The 13,257-nt window shown below is 40.6% G+C and overlaps 4 protein-coding genes across 4 annotated transcripts; 2 read left to right on the top strand and 2 right to left on the bottom strand.

The window, feature by feature from the left end:
* The first annotated feature begins 1,242 nt into the window (after nucleotides 1-1,242).
* Phb2 (prohibitin 2) lies at nucleotides 1,243-2,637 on the top strand. The gene has a single exon (XM_088191425.1). The coding sequence runs from the start codon at nucleotides 1,503-1,505 to the stop codon at nucleotides 2,400-2,402; it is 900 nt and encodes a 299-aa protein (XP_088047551.1). The 5' UTR covers nucleotides 1,243-1,502; the 3' UTR covers nucleotides 2,403-2,637.
* On the bottom strand, nucleotides 2,630-3,124 carry NdufV3 (NADH:ubiquinone oxidoreductase subunit V3). Its single transcript, XM_088191426.1, has one exon. The coding sequence runs from the start codon at nucleotides 3,010-3,012 to the stop codon at nucleotides 2,722-2,724; it is 291 nt and encodes a 96-aa protein (XP_088047552.1). The 5' UTR covers nucleotides 3,013-3,124; the 3' UTR covers nucleotides 2,630-2,721.
* Nucleotides 3,125-4,842: 1,718 nt separating this feature from the next.
* On the top strand, nucleotides 4,843-8,277 carry Rpn2 (Regulatory particle non-ATPase 2). Its single transcript, XM_088193175.1, has one exon. It carries the CDS (start codon nucleotides 5,189-5,191, stop codon nucleotides 8,156-8,158), a length of 2,970 nt encoding a protein of 989 aa, XP_088049301.1. The 5' UTR covers nucleotides 4,843-5,188; the 3' UTR covers nucleotides 8,159-8,277.
* Nucleotides 8,267-12,049, bottom strand: LOC148231824 (protein maelstrom homolog). The gene is made up of 12 exons (XM_088193176.1): nucleotides 11,874-12,049; nucleotides 11,059-11,248; nucleotides 10,848-10,991; nucleotides 10,450-10,683; nucleotides 10,211-10,377; nucleotides 9,919-10,137; nucleotides 9,167-9,212; nucleotides 9,053-9,097; nucleotides 8,905-8,985; nucleotides 8,778-8,837; nucleotides 8,646-8,705; nucleotides 8,267-8,577 (listed from the first exon to the last, which is right to left on the bottom strand). Exons 1-12 carry the CDS (start codon nucleotides 12,015-12,017, stop codon nucleotides 8,540-8,542), a joined length of 1,428 nt encoding a protein of 475 aa, XP_088049302.1. The 5' UTR covers nucleotides 12,018-12,049; the 3' UTR covers nucleotides 8,267-8,539.
* Between the last annotated feature and the right edge of the window lie 1,208 nt (nucleotides 12,050-13,257).

The raw sequence follows: 13,257 nt of genomic DNA, 5'->3' as shown, positions 1-13,257 counted from the left end.
CGTCGTTAGGGTAAGTAATGTAAAGAGGGAATGCCAACGTCCAAGCCGAGCAGGCGCCGTAGCGTTTCACAAACTCTGTCGGCGGCCGCTGCCAGGTCTAGTTCGCAATTAAGGTGCACACGCACGAGAGGCGCTCGCCACGCATCAGTCTTCTCCTCGGCCTGGCACCGGCCTTCGCAATCGTCGTCCACCAAGAGCACAGTGCGACCCATGCGCAGCTCCGTCGGCAGACGTCGGGCCATCGAGAGAGCGCCGGTCTTGGGTCCTACAACCACAGCGGCGTCAACGGACACGCGGCCCACGGCGGCGAGGGCGTCCGGTCGAGGCGCTGCGTGAACCGCCAGCGACTTTCCAGCTCTGCCTAGGGCCCCCTTTGCGGCGGCGACTCCCAGCGCCGAGGCCACGGCGCGTGCGGAGCTCCCGCCGCCCACCACCAGTAAGGACAAAGAAGGTCTGGAGCAGCTGGGGCCTATCCACCAAGCTTCTTGGGTATCCATCCTGACAAACGTCAAACGTTTCAAACGTCAACGGTTTCCGCGCGCGACGCCGTTTTCATACTCTTTTCGCCAGCTATTGTAATTTACAAATACGATAGGTATACAGCTGACCAGGTGTTTAATGAAACAAGATTATTTGGATGAAGATGCCACAAAGAACATATATTCCTAAAAATGTAAAATCTGCTTCTGGATTCAAAATGACTAAAATGGTTGGTAAAAATTATAAGTTAATTTTTTTTAATAAAAAACTATTTTAATTTATATCTCAGAAAATAAATCAAGATAATAATAGCAGGGATGTAATTTAAAAGGGGAGGGGTATTTGGCCAGAAAAATGCACGTCATTTAAGCAATAAAACATGTTAAAAATTACAAGAAAAATATATTTTAAATATTATTATTATTTTATTAGCAATTTAGCTATAGTTATTAATTTAAAAGGCAAACACTGTAAATAAGTATGAAAACGATGAATAGGATGAATTACTGCAATAAAATTATAAAATTGAATGATAATGGGTCCGCGTCAGCGACGGTTTGGCTCTTGATGAGAATGATAATGGTCCCCGAGACGGTCAATCGTCACGTGATTGGCGGTCATTGATGCGACCGATTGACCGTTTACAGAGGCAATTGAAGCGATTGTCCAAGTTAAATAAACAATTTTAATTTAATTAAGAAATGAATAAATTAATTTATTTTTCTAGTGTGGATGAAAGAGGGAGAAAGTAATGATATTAAAAGAAAGTGTAGGCATTTTATAACATCAGAGGGTTCATGGCAAAAAATGATAATACATATATAATCATTACTTTATTTTATTTTTTTGGATTGTGGTAAAATGTCTTTGTGGTGAAACGAATATATAATGGACTATTATATTTAAAACAATAATTATCAAGTATACGCTATTTTTGCGCATGCGCGTGAGATGAGTCTTGGTATGTAGTACGGTAGTGACGAGCTGGCAACACCGGTCGACCGGCCGATAGATCGAGAAGCATGTCCCAAGGAAGGTTAGGCGATATGGCAGGCCGCTTTAGCGGAGGCGCCCCCCCGGGCGTGGGGCTCGCCATCAAGCTGGCGGCTGCCGTCGGCGCCGCCGGGTACGCGATCAGCCAAGCTATGTACACCGTGGAGGCCGGCCATCGCGCCGTCATCTTCAATCGGATAGGCGGCGTTCAAGACGACGTTCTGGTCGAAGGTCTGCACTTCAGGATGCCCTGGTTCCAGTACCCGATCATCTATGACATTCGCTCCAGACCGCGCAAGATCTCTTCGCCGACCGGCTCCAAAGACCTTCAGATGGTGAACATTTCGCTCAGAGTGCTGTCCAGACCTAACGCGATGGCTCTCCCGGTGGTCTACCGCCAGCTGGGTCTCGACTACGACGAGAAGGTGCTGCCGTCGATTTGCAACGAAGTGCTTAAGAGTGTCGTCGCCAAGTTCAACGCGTCGCAACTCATCACCCAGCGCCAGCAGGTATCGCTGCTCATCCGACGAGAACTCGTCGAGCGCGCTGCAGACTTTAACATCATCCTCGACGACGTGTCACTCACGGAGCTGAGCTTCGGCAAGGAGTACACGGCGGCCGTCGAAGCCAAGCAGGTAGCTCAGCAGGAGGCTCAGCGCGCCGCCTTCGTCGTGGAGCGCGCCAAGCAAGAGAAGCAGCAGAAGATCGTCCAGGCCGAGGGAGAAGCCAAAGCCGCCGAAATGTTGGGAAAATCCATGGGCATGAGTCCCGGCTATCTGAAATTGCGCAAAATTCGCGCCGCCCAGAGCATCTCAAGGATGGTCGCGCAGTCTCAGAACAGAGTCTTCCTCCCCAACAACGGCCTCATGATCAACTTGCAAGATCCGACATTCGACGACCTATCCGAAAAGCTACAAAAGAAAAAGTAGCAGTCAACGCGGGAGGTCGAGCGTGAGTCCGGGGCTGAAGCAGACAACGAGCTGCCTTCGATCGTGCGGATCTCGGACGGCCTCTTGGGAACGTCTCCCGACGAACGATGAGTGGATGGCAAAAGTGTGCGATGGCAGTAGTAGTTGTATTGTTACGATTAGTCCATAATGTTCCGTTAATATTTTATAATTTTGCTGTATGATAAATATATAAATAAAACAATGCCTTTATACACTTTACTTATTTTATTTCATAATATTTATACACGTTACATAATATAATTTCTACTCGAACAATAAATTACATCGGTGCGATAGTTTATTTCATGGCAGACGGTTGAGGCAACCTGAACTTTTCCATTTCTACTTCCGCCTCGTAGTAGCTCATCGTGTTGAAACAGAAGTATTCGGGAACTTTGTATTCGCCGGATTTGTCTCCGGGCACCGAAGGCCCCTCTTTGAGACCCGGAGGACGCACGACGGCGGCCGAAAGCCCTGCCACCGACGGGGTGGCCGCGGGAACCTTCGGCGGCGCGGCAGAAGATGCGCTCTCTTGAGACAAATATCTCAGGGCATTGCGCAAAACCGAAGACCTACCTAGGGCGGCCATTGCAGTTTATCTGTCAAACGTTCCAACCTCAAAATTTCCCTGACGTAACGGCGTTTTTTAATGTTGGCCATAAAACTTTTACTATTATTTTTAACAATTAACAAATATGTATTTTAATCTTTTTTCTGTGATTTGTAACTAGTACACAGTGCTTCAAATAATTTAAATATTTATATAAATAATGGGTTGGGATTTTAAGTATTCTTTCTTTGAGTAGTACTACGATGTTACGGTTGACGTTCGTGTATAGAGGTACTAAAGTAAATTATTATTTTTCGGCAATAATTAAATAATAATTATGTTCGACTTTTTATTTTGCTGTAATTTTTAAGATTTGTTTATATTTTCAAAATATCTTAAATCAATAAAATACTATATATCTGAATGAAATCGTAATATTAAAAAACGACCACATATATTTCTACTAGCGAAAATATAATTTAATGGATTAAATTATATGCTGCTCCAAAATGTCTAAGGAACTCAATTTGCCAGTTGCAAAACGTACATTTGCTGTTCAAACCCAAACTTAACCTACACGAATTAACCAAAGCCAACATGATCCAATGGAAGTTCTACAACTAATTATAGTTTTAGAACTTTTAATAGATTGTTGAAATCACAAAAATACCGTTCATCAGTATCTTCAACGACATTGAACAACACACGACGACACTGATAAACGGATAATTGCAATTTTTAACCAATGTTTGGGGAATAAACACGCGCACAGCGATTAAAACATTTTTTTTAATATTAAAAACGTATTTATGTAGCAAAACATTGTTGACCACATTCACATATGTTAGAGCCAAAAGCCAGAGTATGTTTATAATAATCTGATTTCTTTATTTATATATTATTAGTTTTTTTCAATTTTTTAATGAAATTTTATTTTCATCTAATTTTTATGGTGAAACCCTGGGAAATTCTTTATCCCTACATTGAGTCCTGAAGATCTTTAGGTGGCTTCCGTAAATTAAGTAAAATGTTAAGGGGGGAGGGTCAGCGGAATTGTGACAGTGTGAACAAAACAGGAGCCTGACTGAATGAAGTAATGATATAATAAGGAAGGGAGAAGGAGGTAAAGATTCACGAAAAACTGTGACATAATTTATGGTATGACTGAATTTATTGTACAAACGAAAATTGAAAATATAGGCGATTGTTTGATTGTCAAATATATTTCTCTTTTAATTCTAACTGCTGTATATTTTCCCTCTATTTTTAAGTATAAAATTGTGTAATTATAAGAAATGTAAGTATATCATACTAATGTAAATTACTAATATATTTGTATAATATTTTTAAATTAAAATTATTTTTACATCTGTTATATTCATATACAGAAATTATTTTGTTATATATATTTATGAATTCTTAAATATACATATTTAATGTGAATATTGCACCCTGGTGCTTAATATTGAACACAATTCATACTGGAACGTGCTTTGCAAAATTTCGTTTTCACACATTCAAATAAAAAAATACACTTTAAAGAAGGAGTATTTTATTCGTAACATATTAAGTTAAAATCAAAAGACCATTATTACCTTTTTCCAATTGCCAACAATGAAATTCTTGTAATTATGAGCCCATGCAAGATGGTATTAAAGCATTGTCGAAGTTTCGATTTTCGGGCCGGCTTACTCGCGATCAATCTCAATTCTACCACTCGACGCCTCACAGTTCGCTGGTTTTTGGATGAAAAAACGTGCTGGGGTCCTTGATTTGTTCGATTGACTTGCCCAGAGTCCGGATTTAAATTTAATTGACCCTCATTGTAAATATTTGGACAACAAAAATGAGAAAGATCTGTGAAAAGTGCTAGAAGAAGAATTTATTAAAAAAGTAATTGTAAATGTGCCAACACGTATGGTAGAAACAGTAGTTACTTACAAGTAAATTGATTCATATTAAACGTAAATGTGAAAAAATAATGATTTTTTATCAATTATTTGGCAAATTTTTCTCGAAAAAGAATAGACCGTACGAAGACTTATAATTACAGCAGTGTATAAACAAGATAAAATAAAATTGCAGTCATGGCACGTCATGAGTAAGCTGTTTCGCACGACTGGCCGTCGTTCGTTCGTTTGAGGCCAAGGAACGGTGCGAGTCGTTTTTGATAGTTCACATTCGTCAACTCACGGCCGGTCAGATTAAGCTGACGATGGCGGCCGTCGCAGTTCACGTGACCTCGGCCGCGGGGGTGATCTCCATGCTCGATGAGTCCTCTCAGGAGCTCAACGCCCTCGGGCTCCGGAAGCTCGTCGCCATCGTCGACGAGTTTTGGCCCGAAATCTCGGAGTCGATCGAGAAGCTGGAGTACATCTGCGACATGAAGCAGCTGAAGGAGGTGAACCTCGCCGCGCTGGTAGCCTCCAAGGTCTACTATCACCTGGGTTCATTCCGCGACTCGTTCGCGTACGCGCTCAAAGCCGGCGACGCCTTCGACGTGAACGAGAGAAGCGAGTACGTCGACACCACCATCGCCAAGTGCATAGACTTTTACATCCGCGAGAGGAACAACTTCTCCGAAGACATCGACCCGAAGCTCGTCAGCATCGTCGACAGGATGTTCAAGAGGTGTCTGGTCGACGGCCAGCATCGCCAAGTGGTCGGTCTGGCTCTAGAGACCCGCCGCATGGACGTCTTCGAAATGGCCATCCAGATGGCCGACGACGTCTCCGCCATGCTCCAGTACGCCTTCACCGTCGTCATGAGCTTCATACAGAACAGGGCGTTCAGGAACACGGTGCTCCGCACTCTCGTCGAGCTCTACAGAGGTCTCACCACTCCCGACTACGTCAACATGTGCCAGTGTTTGATCTTCTTGGAGGATCCTCTAGCCGTAGCCGAAATATTGGAGAAACTCACCAGGGGGTCTCAAGAGTCCATTTTGATGGCTTATCAAATTGCGTTCGATTTGTACGATTCGGCCACGCAGCAATTTTTGGGTCAAGTTTTACAAGCTTTAAGGAGCACGGCGCCCGTTCCCGGAGCTCTCGGCGGCAAGCCAAAACCTCAGGGAGGTCCTTTCGCCAACGCCGAAACCGAAGTATCGTCGGATAGGAAGAGAGCCGAGAAAGATTTAGAAGGACTCACCGAAGACAAAAAGCAACATCAAATGCAACTAGAAAAATTGATCTCCATACTCGGCGGAGACATTTCTATCGGATTACAATTGCAGTTTTTGATCAGATCTAATCACGCCGATATGTTGATTTTAAAGAACACTAAAGATGCGATCAGAGTGTCCATTTGTCACACAGCGACGGTGATCGCTAACGCTTTCATGCACTCGGGAACGACTAGTGATCAATTCTTGCGAGATAATTTAGAGTGGTTAGCTCGGGCCACCAACTGGGCGAAGCTCACCGCCACGGCTAGTCTCGGCGTCATCCACAGAGGGCACGAGACCGAATCCTTGGCTCTCATGCAGTCGTACTTGCCGAAAGAGGCCGGTCCTTCATCGGGATACTCCGAAGGAGGCGGACTCTACGCTCTGGGTCTAATACACGCGAATCACGGAGCCAACATCATCGATTATCTGCTCGGTCAGTTGAAGGACGCGCAGAACGAAATGGTGAGGCACGGCGGATGTCTGGGACTCGGATTAGCGGCCATGGGAACTCACAGGCAAGACGTCTACGAGCAGCTCAAGTTCAATTTGTATCAAGACGACGCCGTCACCGGAGAAGCCGCCGGAATAGCGATGGGAATGGTCATGTTGGGATCAAGACACGCTGCCGCCATAGAAGATATGGTGGCCTACGCCCAAGAAACCCAGCACGAGAAGATTTTGCGCGGACTGGCCGTCGGAATCGCTCTCACCATGTACGGCAGACTGGAAGAAGCCGACGCTCTAGTGGATCTGCTGCTGCGGGACAAAGATCCGTTGCTGAGGAGAGCCGGATGCTACACGCTGGCTACGGCTTATTGCGGCACCGGCAACAACGAAGCCATACGCAAATTGCTCCACGTTGCCGTCTCGGACGTGAACGACGACGTTCGCCGAGCGGCCGTTACCGGTTTGGGATTCTTGCTGTTCCGCACACCCGAACAGTGCCCTTCGGTCGTGTCTCTCTTGGCCGAATCTTACAATCCGCACGTCAGATACGGAGCGGCCATGGCTCTCGGAATCGCGTGCGCCGGCACCGGTCAGCGAGAAGCCATCGCCCTACTGGAGCCGATGTTGAAGTTCGATCCTGTCAATTTCGTACGACAAGGCGCTCTGATAGCTTCGGCTATGATCCTGATTCAACAGACCGAAGCCACGTGTCCGAAAGTGACGTTCTTCAGACAGCTGTACGCGCAAGTCATATCCAACAAACACGAAGACGTCATGGCAAAATTCGGAGCTATTCTAGCACAAGGCATCATCGACGCCGGCGGACGTAACGTCACCGTGTCGCTTTTATCTCGCACGGGACACACGAACATGGTCGCTGTCGTAGGAATGCTGGCTTTCACTCAATATTGGTATTGGTTCCCGTTGGCGCATTGCTTGGCTTTAGCCTTCACGCCCACGTGTCTCATCGCTCTCAATTCAGACTTAAAAATGCCTCAATTGGAGATCAAGTCCAACGCCAAACCGTCGCTCTACGCCTATCCGGCGCCGTTGGAAGAAAAGAAACGAGAAGAGAGGGAACGCGTCACAACGGCCGTTTTGAGCATCTCCGCCGCTCGCGCTAGAAGGCGAGCTCACGTCTCAGACTCCGTCACAAAGATGGAGGTAGACGAGGACGAAAAGAAAGTCGACAAAAAAGCGAACATCGCCGCGGCGGTTAGCTCTAGCAAGATCGAAACTTCCGCGACCAAGGCTGACGTCAAAAAAGAAGAATCCGAAGACAAAGAGAACAAGGACAGCAAAGAAGCCAAGGAGAAGAAAGAGCCGGAGCCTGCGTTCGAAATTTTGAATAACCCAACCCGCGTGTTGAGACAGCAGTTAAAAGTTATTTCACTAGAGAAGGAATCGGGATACACGCCCATGAAGGACATCTCCATCGGGGGCATAGTCATGGTTCACCATAAGAACGGCGGCGATCAGATATTAGTCGAACCGGTGGCAGCATTCGGACCGAAACCGGACGAAGACAAAGAACCAGAGCCGCCGGAACCATTTGAATATACGGAATAGATCATTTTAACTAGTACTCTTCGATCCGTTAACGCAGATTAGTACTAATATTGTTTTTTTATATATGTTTTTTTGTCAACTAACAAATTTATACAATAAAAGAAATTGTGTGTAAAAAAGCTTTTTTTTATTCAAGTATTTATTATATAAAAACAAAAATATATAAAGCACCGTTTAAGGTTTTGTCACTATTCTTTACCTTTTAATTATAAAAGGTATATACATAATGCAAAAATATTCAATAATTATCACATATCAACATTACAGATTAATGAAACTTGAATTACTTAATAAAAAATAAATATCAAGTTATGTACATAAAATGATAAAAAAAATTGAGACGAATCATAAAAACATTTGGTATTCTCATTTTTGGCAACCTCACATTTGGCCCCAAACTCCGACTCCTCCGGATTTACCTAAAATTTACAAACGATAAATAAAACAATGACGAATCAAGTTTAATTGCGTTTTTAAAAAATGTCACCTCGTCCTCTACCCCTTCTTCTTTGATTGCTCTCATTGAGGCTAGGGAATGAATCTTGCGCTACAAAGATAAGATTGATTAAAAAGCATCTCACAATGTTTATCATAAAATATAGTAATAAATTATATTTACACGGTGTCGGCGCTGCTACAGTTTCCGATCTAGACATATTCCAAGCGGATCTACTCGAACCTAAAATAAAAAATATTGTATACATTATATGTAAAGGAAAGTCGTCGACTACTGTGATAAAACGTACCGGAAGCGACTTCGGGCGCTTGGACCCTTTCTTCTCTATCGTCGGACGTTCGTATACTACCCCACGGAGATGAGGTGGCAGCTGAAATGTGATCATTTTTATAGACTTGTTTATTGATTATTAATTAATTACATTTATGAATACCCACTTGCGTTTTCAGCCATAGGAGACATCATAGAAGTTGATGCTGGTGCTGAAAAATAGACTACATTTAATATCAAATTGCAAATGTCAGTAAAATGGTCTTAAAAAAATTGCTTACAGAATGGCTTTCTTGTTGATGTTACAGTTTGACTCGATGTGAACGACTAAAAATAATTAAATAATTTTAATCAGCAATAAAATATTAATACAATAGATGCTGAATCATCCGTTATCGGTACAAATACTCGACAAAGGAAAATAATGATTATTTTTCTCAAGAATTTAAGGAGTGATTTCATTAGGCAACTAAAGCGAATCTTCCAATTTTGAACAATGAAAGGCAAATTAATCTAGTAATGCGTACAGAATATTTTTTTTCTTGTTTTCAAAAATTCTTTATATGTTTTCATTTAAAAACATTCTTGATAAAACTATAATAGAAGACCAGAGAATATTTGAGAATTTAATATTTGTAAATTAATTAATAATAGTCGATGTATGATTTAAGTTACTTGGATAAAAATATCGCGAGAACATTTCATCACACTTTAAAAAGAAATATGGTAACAAGATGAATTGTTTTGAAAACTTGTTAACACTTAATCTGCGAGTAGATTGCGAGCGAGCGCTATTATGTAAAAGCTAACAATCTTTTGCTCATATAAGAATGTTAATTGTTTGGCTAAAATATTTCTGGTGACTTCACTTTATATTGGATTTAAAATATTATATGTATTAAATATTAATACAACTGCTTAATTTAGGCTTCAAATAATTAATTTAGAGTAAGGAAAATGACCCTTTATGCATTAAAAGATTCAATGATTCAGCAGACCTAATTTATACCAAATACAATATAAATAAACTTACTCTAGTATCATCGCTGGCTAAAGACATGGATCCCATACCGCCGTAAACACTTGCACTCATCATCGAAACACCTTTCGGATGAACGCCTTGGGGAATGTGCAAGCCAGGAATTAGATCAACACCAGCCATAAAACAACAGAAGTCGCATATGATGAAGCACATACGTTTCACTTTCGATAAAGAACATTCTGGATATTTATCAGTTTTTTCGTGCATCTTCTAAAATTGTTATACAAAAACATATACATCCGAAAACAATATAATATTCATAAAGAACAAAATCCACACTTACCGTGCACGCAAGTCCGTGCGAATATTGGAAAGTGTCGATTTGAAGTTGGTTAAGCGCCAGATTGACGGTGGGAAAACCCGCATCCACAGAACGCTGAGAGCTCAACGTTTTTTGAATGTAGTAAAATAAAAGCGAAACATCGTATACTTCAAATACATTTTCCACGTCTGCGTGCAAATTAAATTATCATCAGTTGTAATTAAGTATTTTACAAACAAATCGGTTCATAATGTACTCACCTAGATTTGTGCATATTTGCTCTAGAAAATTTTTCGCCTGTACTATATACTCCGGCATCGTGAACAGAGGAGGAGGGAACTTGACATCCGTTCTAGGGGAGCATTCCTTCAAAAGACCTGTGACGTGCGTATAAACTTTGACAAGATCGCCTTCATTCTTTAATAGTTCCTCGTCTATGCCAAGTTCTACTGAACGTTGCATTGCTTCACCAGTATATCCCATTGGTATGATCACTAAAAAAATGTATTTATTATAATAATCAATCTGATGACATTAAATACATATGTATATAGCGTATTGTAAATATATATAGTTGCGCATGAAAATATTTTTTACTATCGATTAATAACCAGATCTCTTTAAGTTTACGCTCTTCTTAAATAAGAGTTTAACTCACCCTCCATCAATTCGTGGTAAGTTGTTCTCACGCCTTCAGACAAATTGAACACGGCAACGGCTACTTCGCACGTTGCGTGGGTACCGTCAGACCCGATGCAGAGATAATTTGTGTGCAAAATAGGAAACATATAATCGTTTAAGGCTGAAATGTAATAAAAAATTTAGTTAAGTGTTGTTTATAATAAATATTTAAAACAATAACGACATACCTTTCTTCTTGTACAACTGTTCGATTAAAGAGCAGATGTAGTTTTCTTCATTACGTTTAGCCATTAAAGAATCTTGCTCTTCTTTAAGAATAGCGTTGACGCTGGTTCCCAACGAGGTGTATCTATCCCCTCCTGCGCCATCATTCTTGGCCATTCTTCTGTATTTTTCTTTCTCTTCTACTGATAGTTTCTGAAATTTAAATATATATATTTAATTTACATACCGAAACTTCGAAAATGGGATCAAGAACCGGAGCCTCTATCCTCCGCCCTTCTTTATTCGATTCTCACTTATTGTAAGTAGTAACGTTGTTATAGTCTTAATATAATCGAGCGTTTGTACTGTACTGAGACAGCACATTTGATGCTTTTGACGTGGATTCTAAACAGAGAATTCCCTTGAATCTGGCTAGAAAAATGCATGTCATTTAATGAACCTTAATAAAATCGAAATTTTAAAAAAGATAGTCCAACTAGACACTTATTAGATACATTTGAAAAATGATAATCTAATTAAAATTGAAACAATATTGTTACATAATTCCATTATTCTAATTATGCAATTAGCAACTTGATATAATTAATAAAATTTAATTTGTGACGAAAACAATATTTGATAGATAATATAAAAAATGAAATTTTAGGTTAGGTTAGGTGTCATGGCCGGCGTACTAGTTTCGTATATTGAACGTTTATATGAAGGACGCGCAACGATCGAATAGGGGCAAACTTTTCTTTTCATAGATCTGAAAATATCCATAGAGCTAAAACAGTGCAGATTTGTGAGCGAGAAGAAAGCCGACATCGAAAATTACCTGCCAATGGGGCGACGCGCTCTGCACGGATTCTTCCGTGGTAGTAAAGCGAACGCCTGTTGACGCCTGACTCCTTCTGAACTCTTCCGCGAATATGAAAAAGCCATTTGATGACTTTGATTTCTTCGATCGCGGAGGGACCATCTTCTCGCCGTCCCGTCTCCCGCCACAGTGATGCCAATCGAAGAGTAGAACACGTCTCCAGTGGCACTAACGGTTGAATAGTTGGCCATATACAGCGGCCGAGAAAAAATAATTTCCCATAATAAAATGTTTTATAAATTATTTCAATGCCAATAGTACTTAGTACGTATTTTTTTTATATATAAGCAATTTAAATAAGGGCTACGCCAGTGATACATTAAAATTGATTACTCAAAGGGGAAGTCTGTCTCGATCCAAATAATCTAATATGAAAATAACGAGTCCAAGTATTTTGAATATAAATTTATTGCGGTGTAAAAATAATATTAAATTATTTATTTTCTTATATTCATGTAAAAATTGGCTAAGAGCTATTTTTGGATTTTTTATTCTTTATTTAGTATATATGTATTAGCATAATTTTATAATTAATTAATCTGATTTTCCTGTTGTTTTATTCACAGCAAATATACAAATCAAAAAGAGATTTTTTAAACTGGGGCGTAAAAAATCTTATTCCATCAAATATTTATCAAGTGATTTTATACAGCTAGATTATTTGCATGTGTGATAAAGCTTTATATAATAACGTCAATTTACATTAAAACTCCACTATCATCAATGACCCTACCTAACAATTTTCCTCTTATTTTAACATAATGTTTTCAACAAATTTTCAAGTGCTTAAATACAATCTTAAAAATTCATTATTTTTCAGATCTAACAAAACACAACGTCACAGAATTATTGCTAATTTTTATATATACATATGCACATATAAAGCCAGGGCCGACCCGAAAATGTTCAGCGCCCTGCGCTCTAAAAAATCAAAGGTCATTTACGATTTTTTTACGAAGCGATTAAATATCGATACCATGTTAAATATAATAAAATGGCGTCCTTATTTGGAGTAAATGGCACCCTAGACGACCGCCCGTATAGCTCGCCTCACGGACCGGCCCTGCCTAATTTACGTTGCACATGGGACCTCCGAAAAGCTTGATTCGCCACTGGCTGTGGATAAAATATATAGTTTTTTCGTTATATTTTTAGTAATGACAAAAAAAATTTATTCCAATAAATTTAACTTTTTACACAGACAAGTTATTTATTACATATTTCTATAATTCCCGCTCCTGCGAAGTGGTAAAGTTGTACGCGTAGCCAACATCCGAGGCCCGGGTCATTTTGAGTTTCGGATTATTTTGTGAAAAAATTGCGAAAATTTTATTCGAAATTT

This window comes from Plectrocnemia conspersa, unplaced genomic scaffold (assembly GCF_051122295.1).
Source record: "Plectrocnemia conspersa isolate PC_06_02 unplaced genomic scaffold, ASM5112229v1 ptg000009l, whole genome shotgun sequence".
Taxonomy (NCBI): Eukaryota; Metazoa; Arthropoda; class Insecta; order Trichoptera; family Polycentropodidae; genus Plectrocnemia; species Plectrocnemia conspersa.
This window is presented reverse-complemented; position numbering and strand designations above follow the sequence as displayed.

Excerpts from the sequence above, each read along its gene's own strand:
- LOC148231824 (XM_088193176.1), bottom strand. The coding sequence starts at position 12,017 with ATGGTCCCTCCGCGATCGAAGAAATCAAAGTCATCAAATGGCTTTTTC. Across the intron at positions 9,213-9,918 it reads TAGCCAGCGATGATACTAGA|TCGTTCACATCGAGTCAAAC; the intron begins GTAAGTTTATTT and ends AATTATTTTTAG. Across the intron at positions 8,838-8,904 it reads AGCGCCCGAAGTCGCTTCCG|GTTCGAGTAGATCCGCTTGG; the intron begins GTACGTTTTATC and ends TTTTTATTTTAG.
- NdufV3 (XM_088191426.1), bottom strand. The coding sequence starts at position 3,012 with ATGGCCGCCCTAGGTAGGTCTTCGGTTTTGCGCAATGCCCTGAGATAT.
- Rpn2 (XM_088193175.1), top strand. The coding sequence starts at position 5,189 with ATGGCGGCCGTCGCAGTTCACGTGACCTCGGCCGCGGGGGTGATCTCC.
- Phb2 (XM_088191425.1), top strand. The coding sequence starts at position 1,503 with ATGTCCCAAGGAAGGTTAGGCGATATGGCAGGCCGCTTTAGCGGAGGC.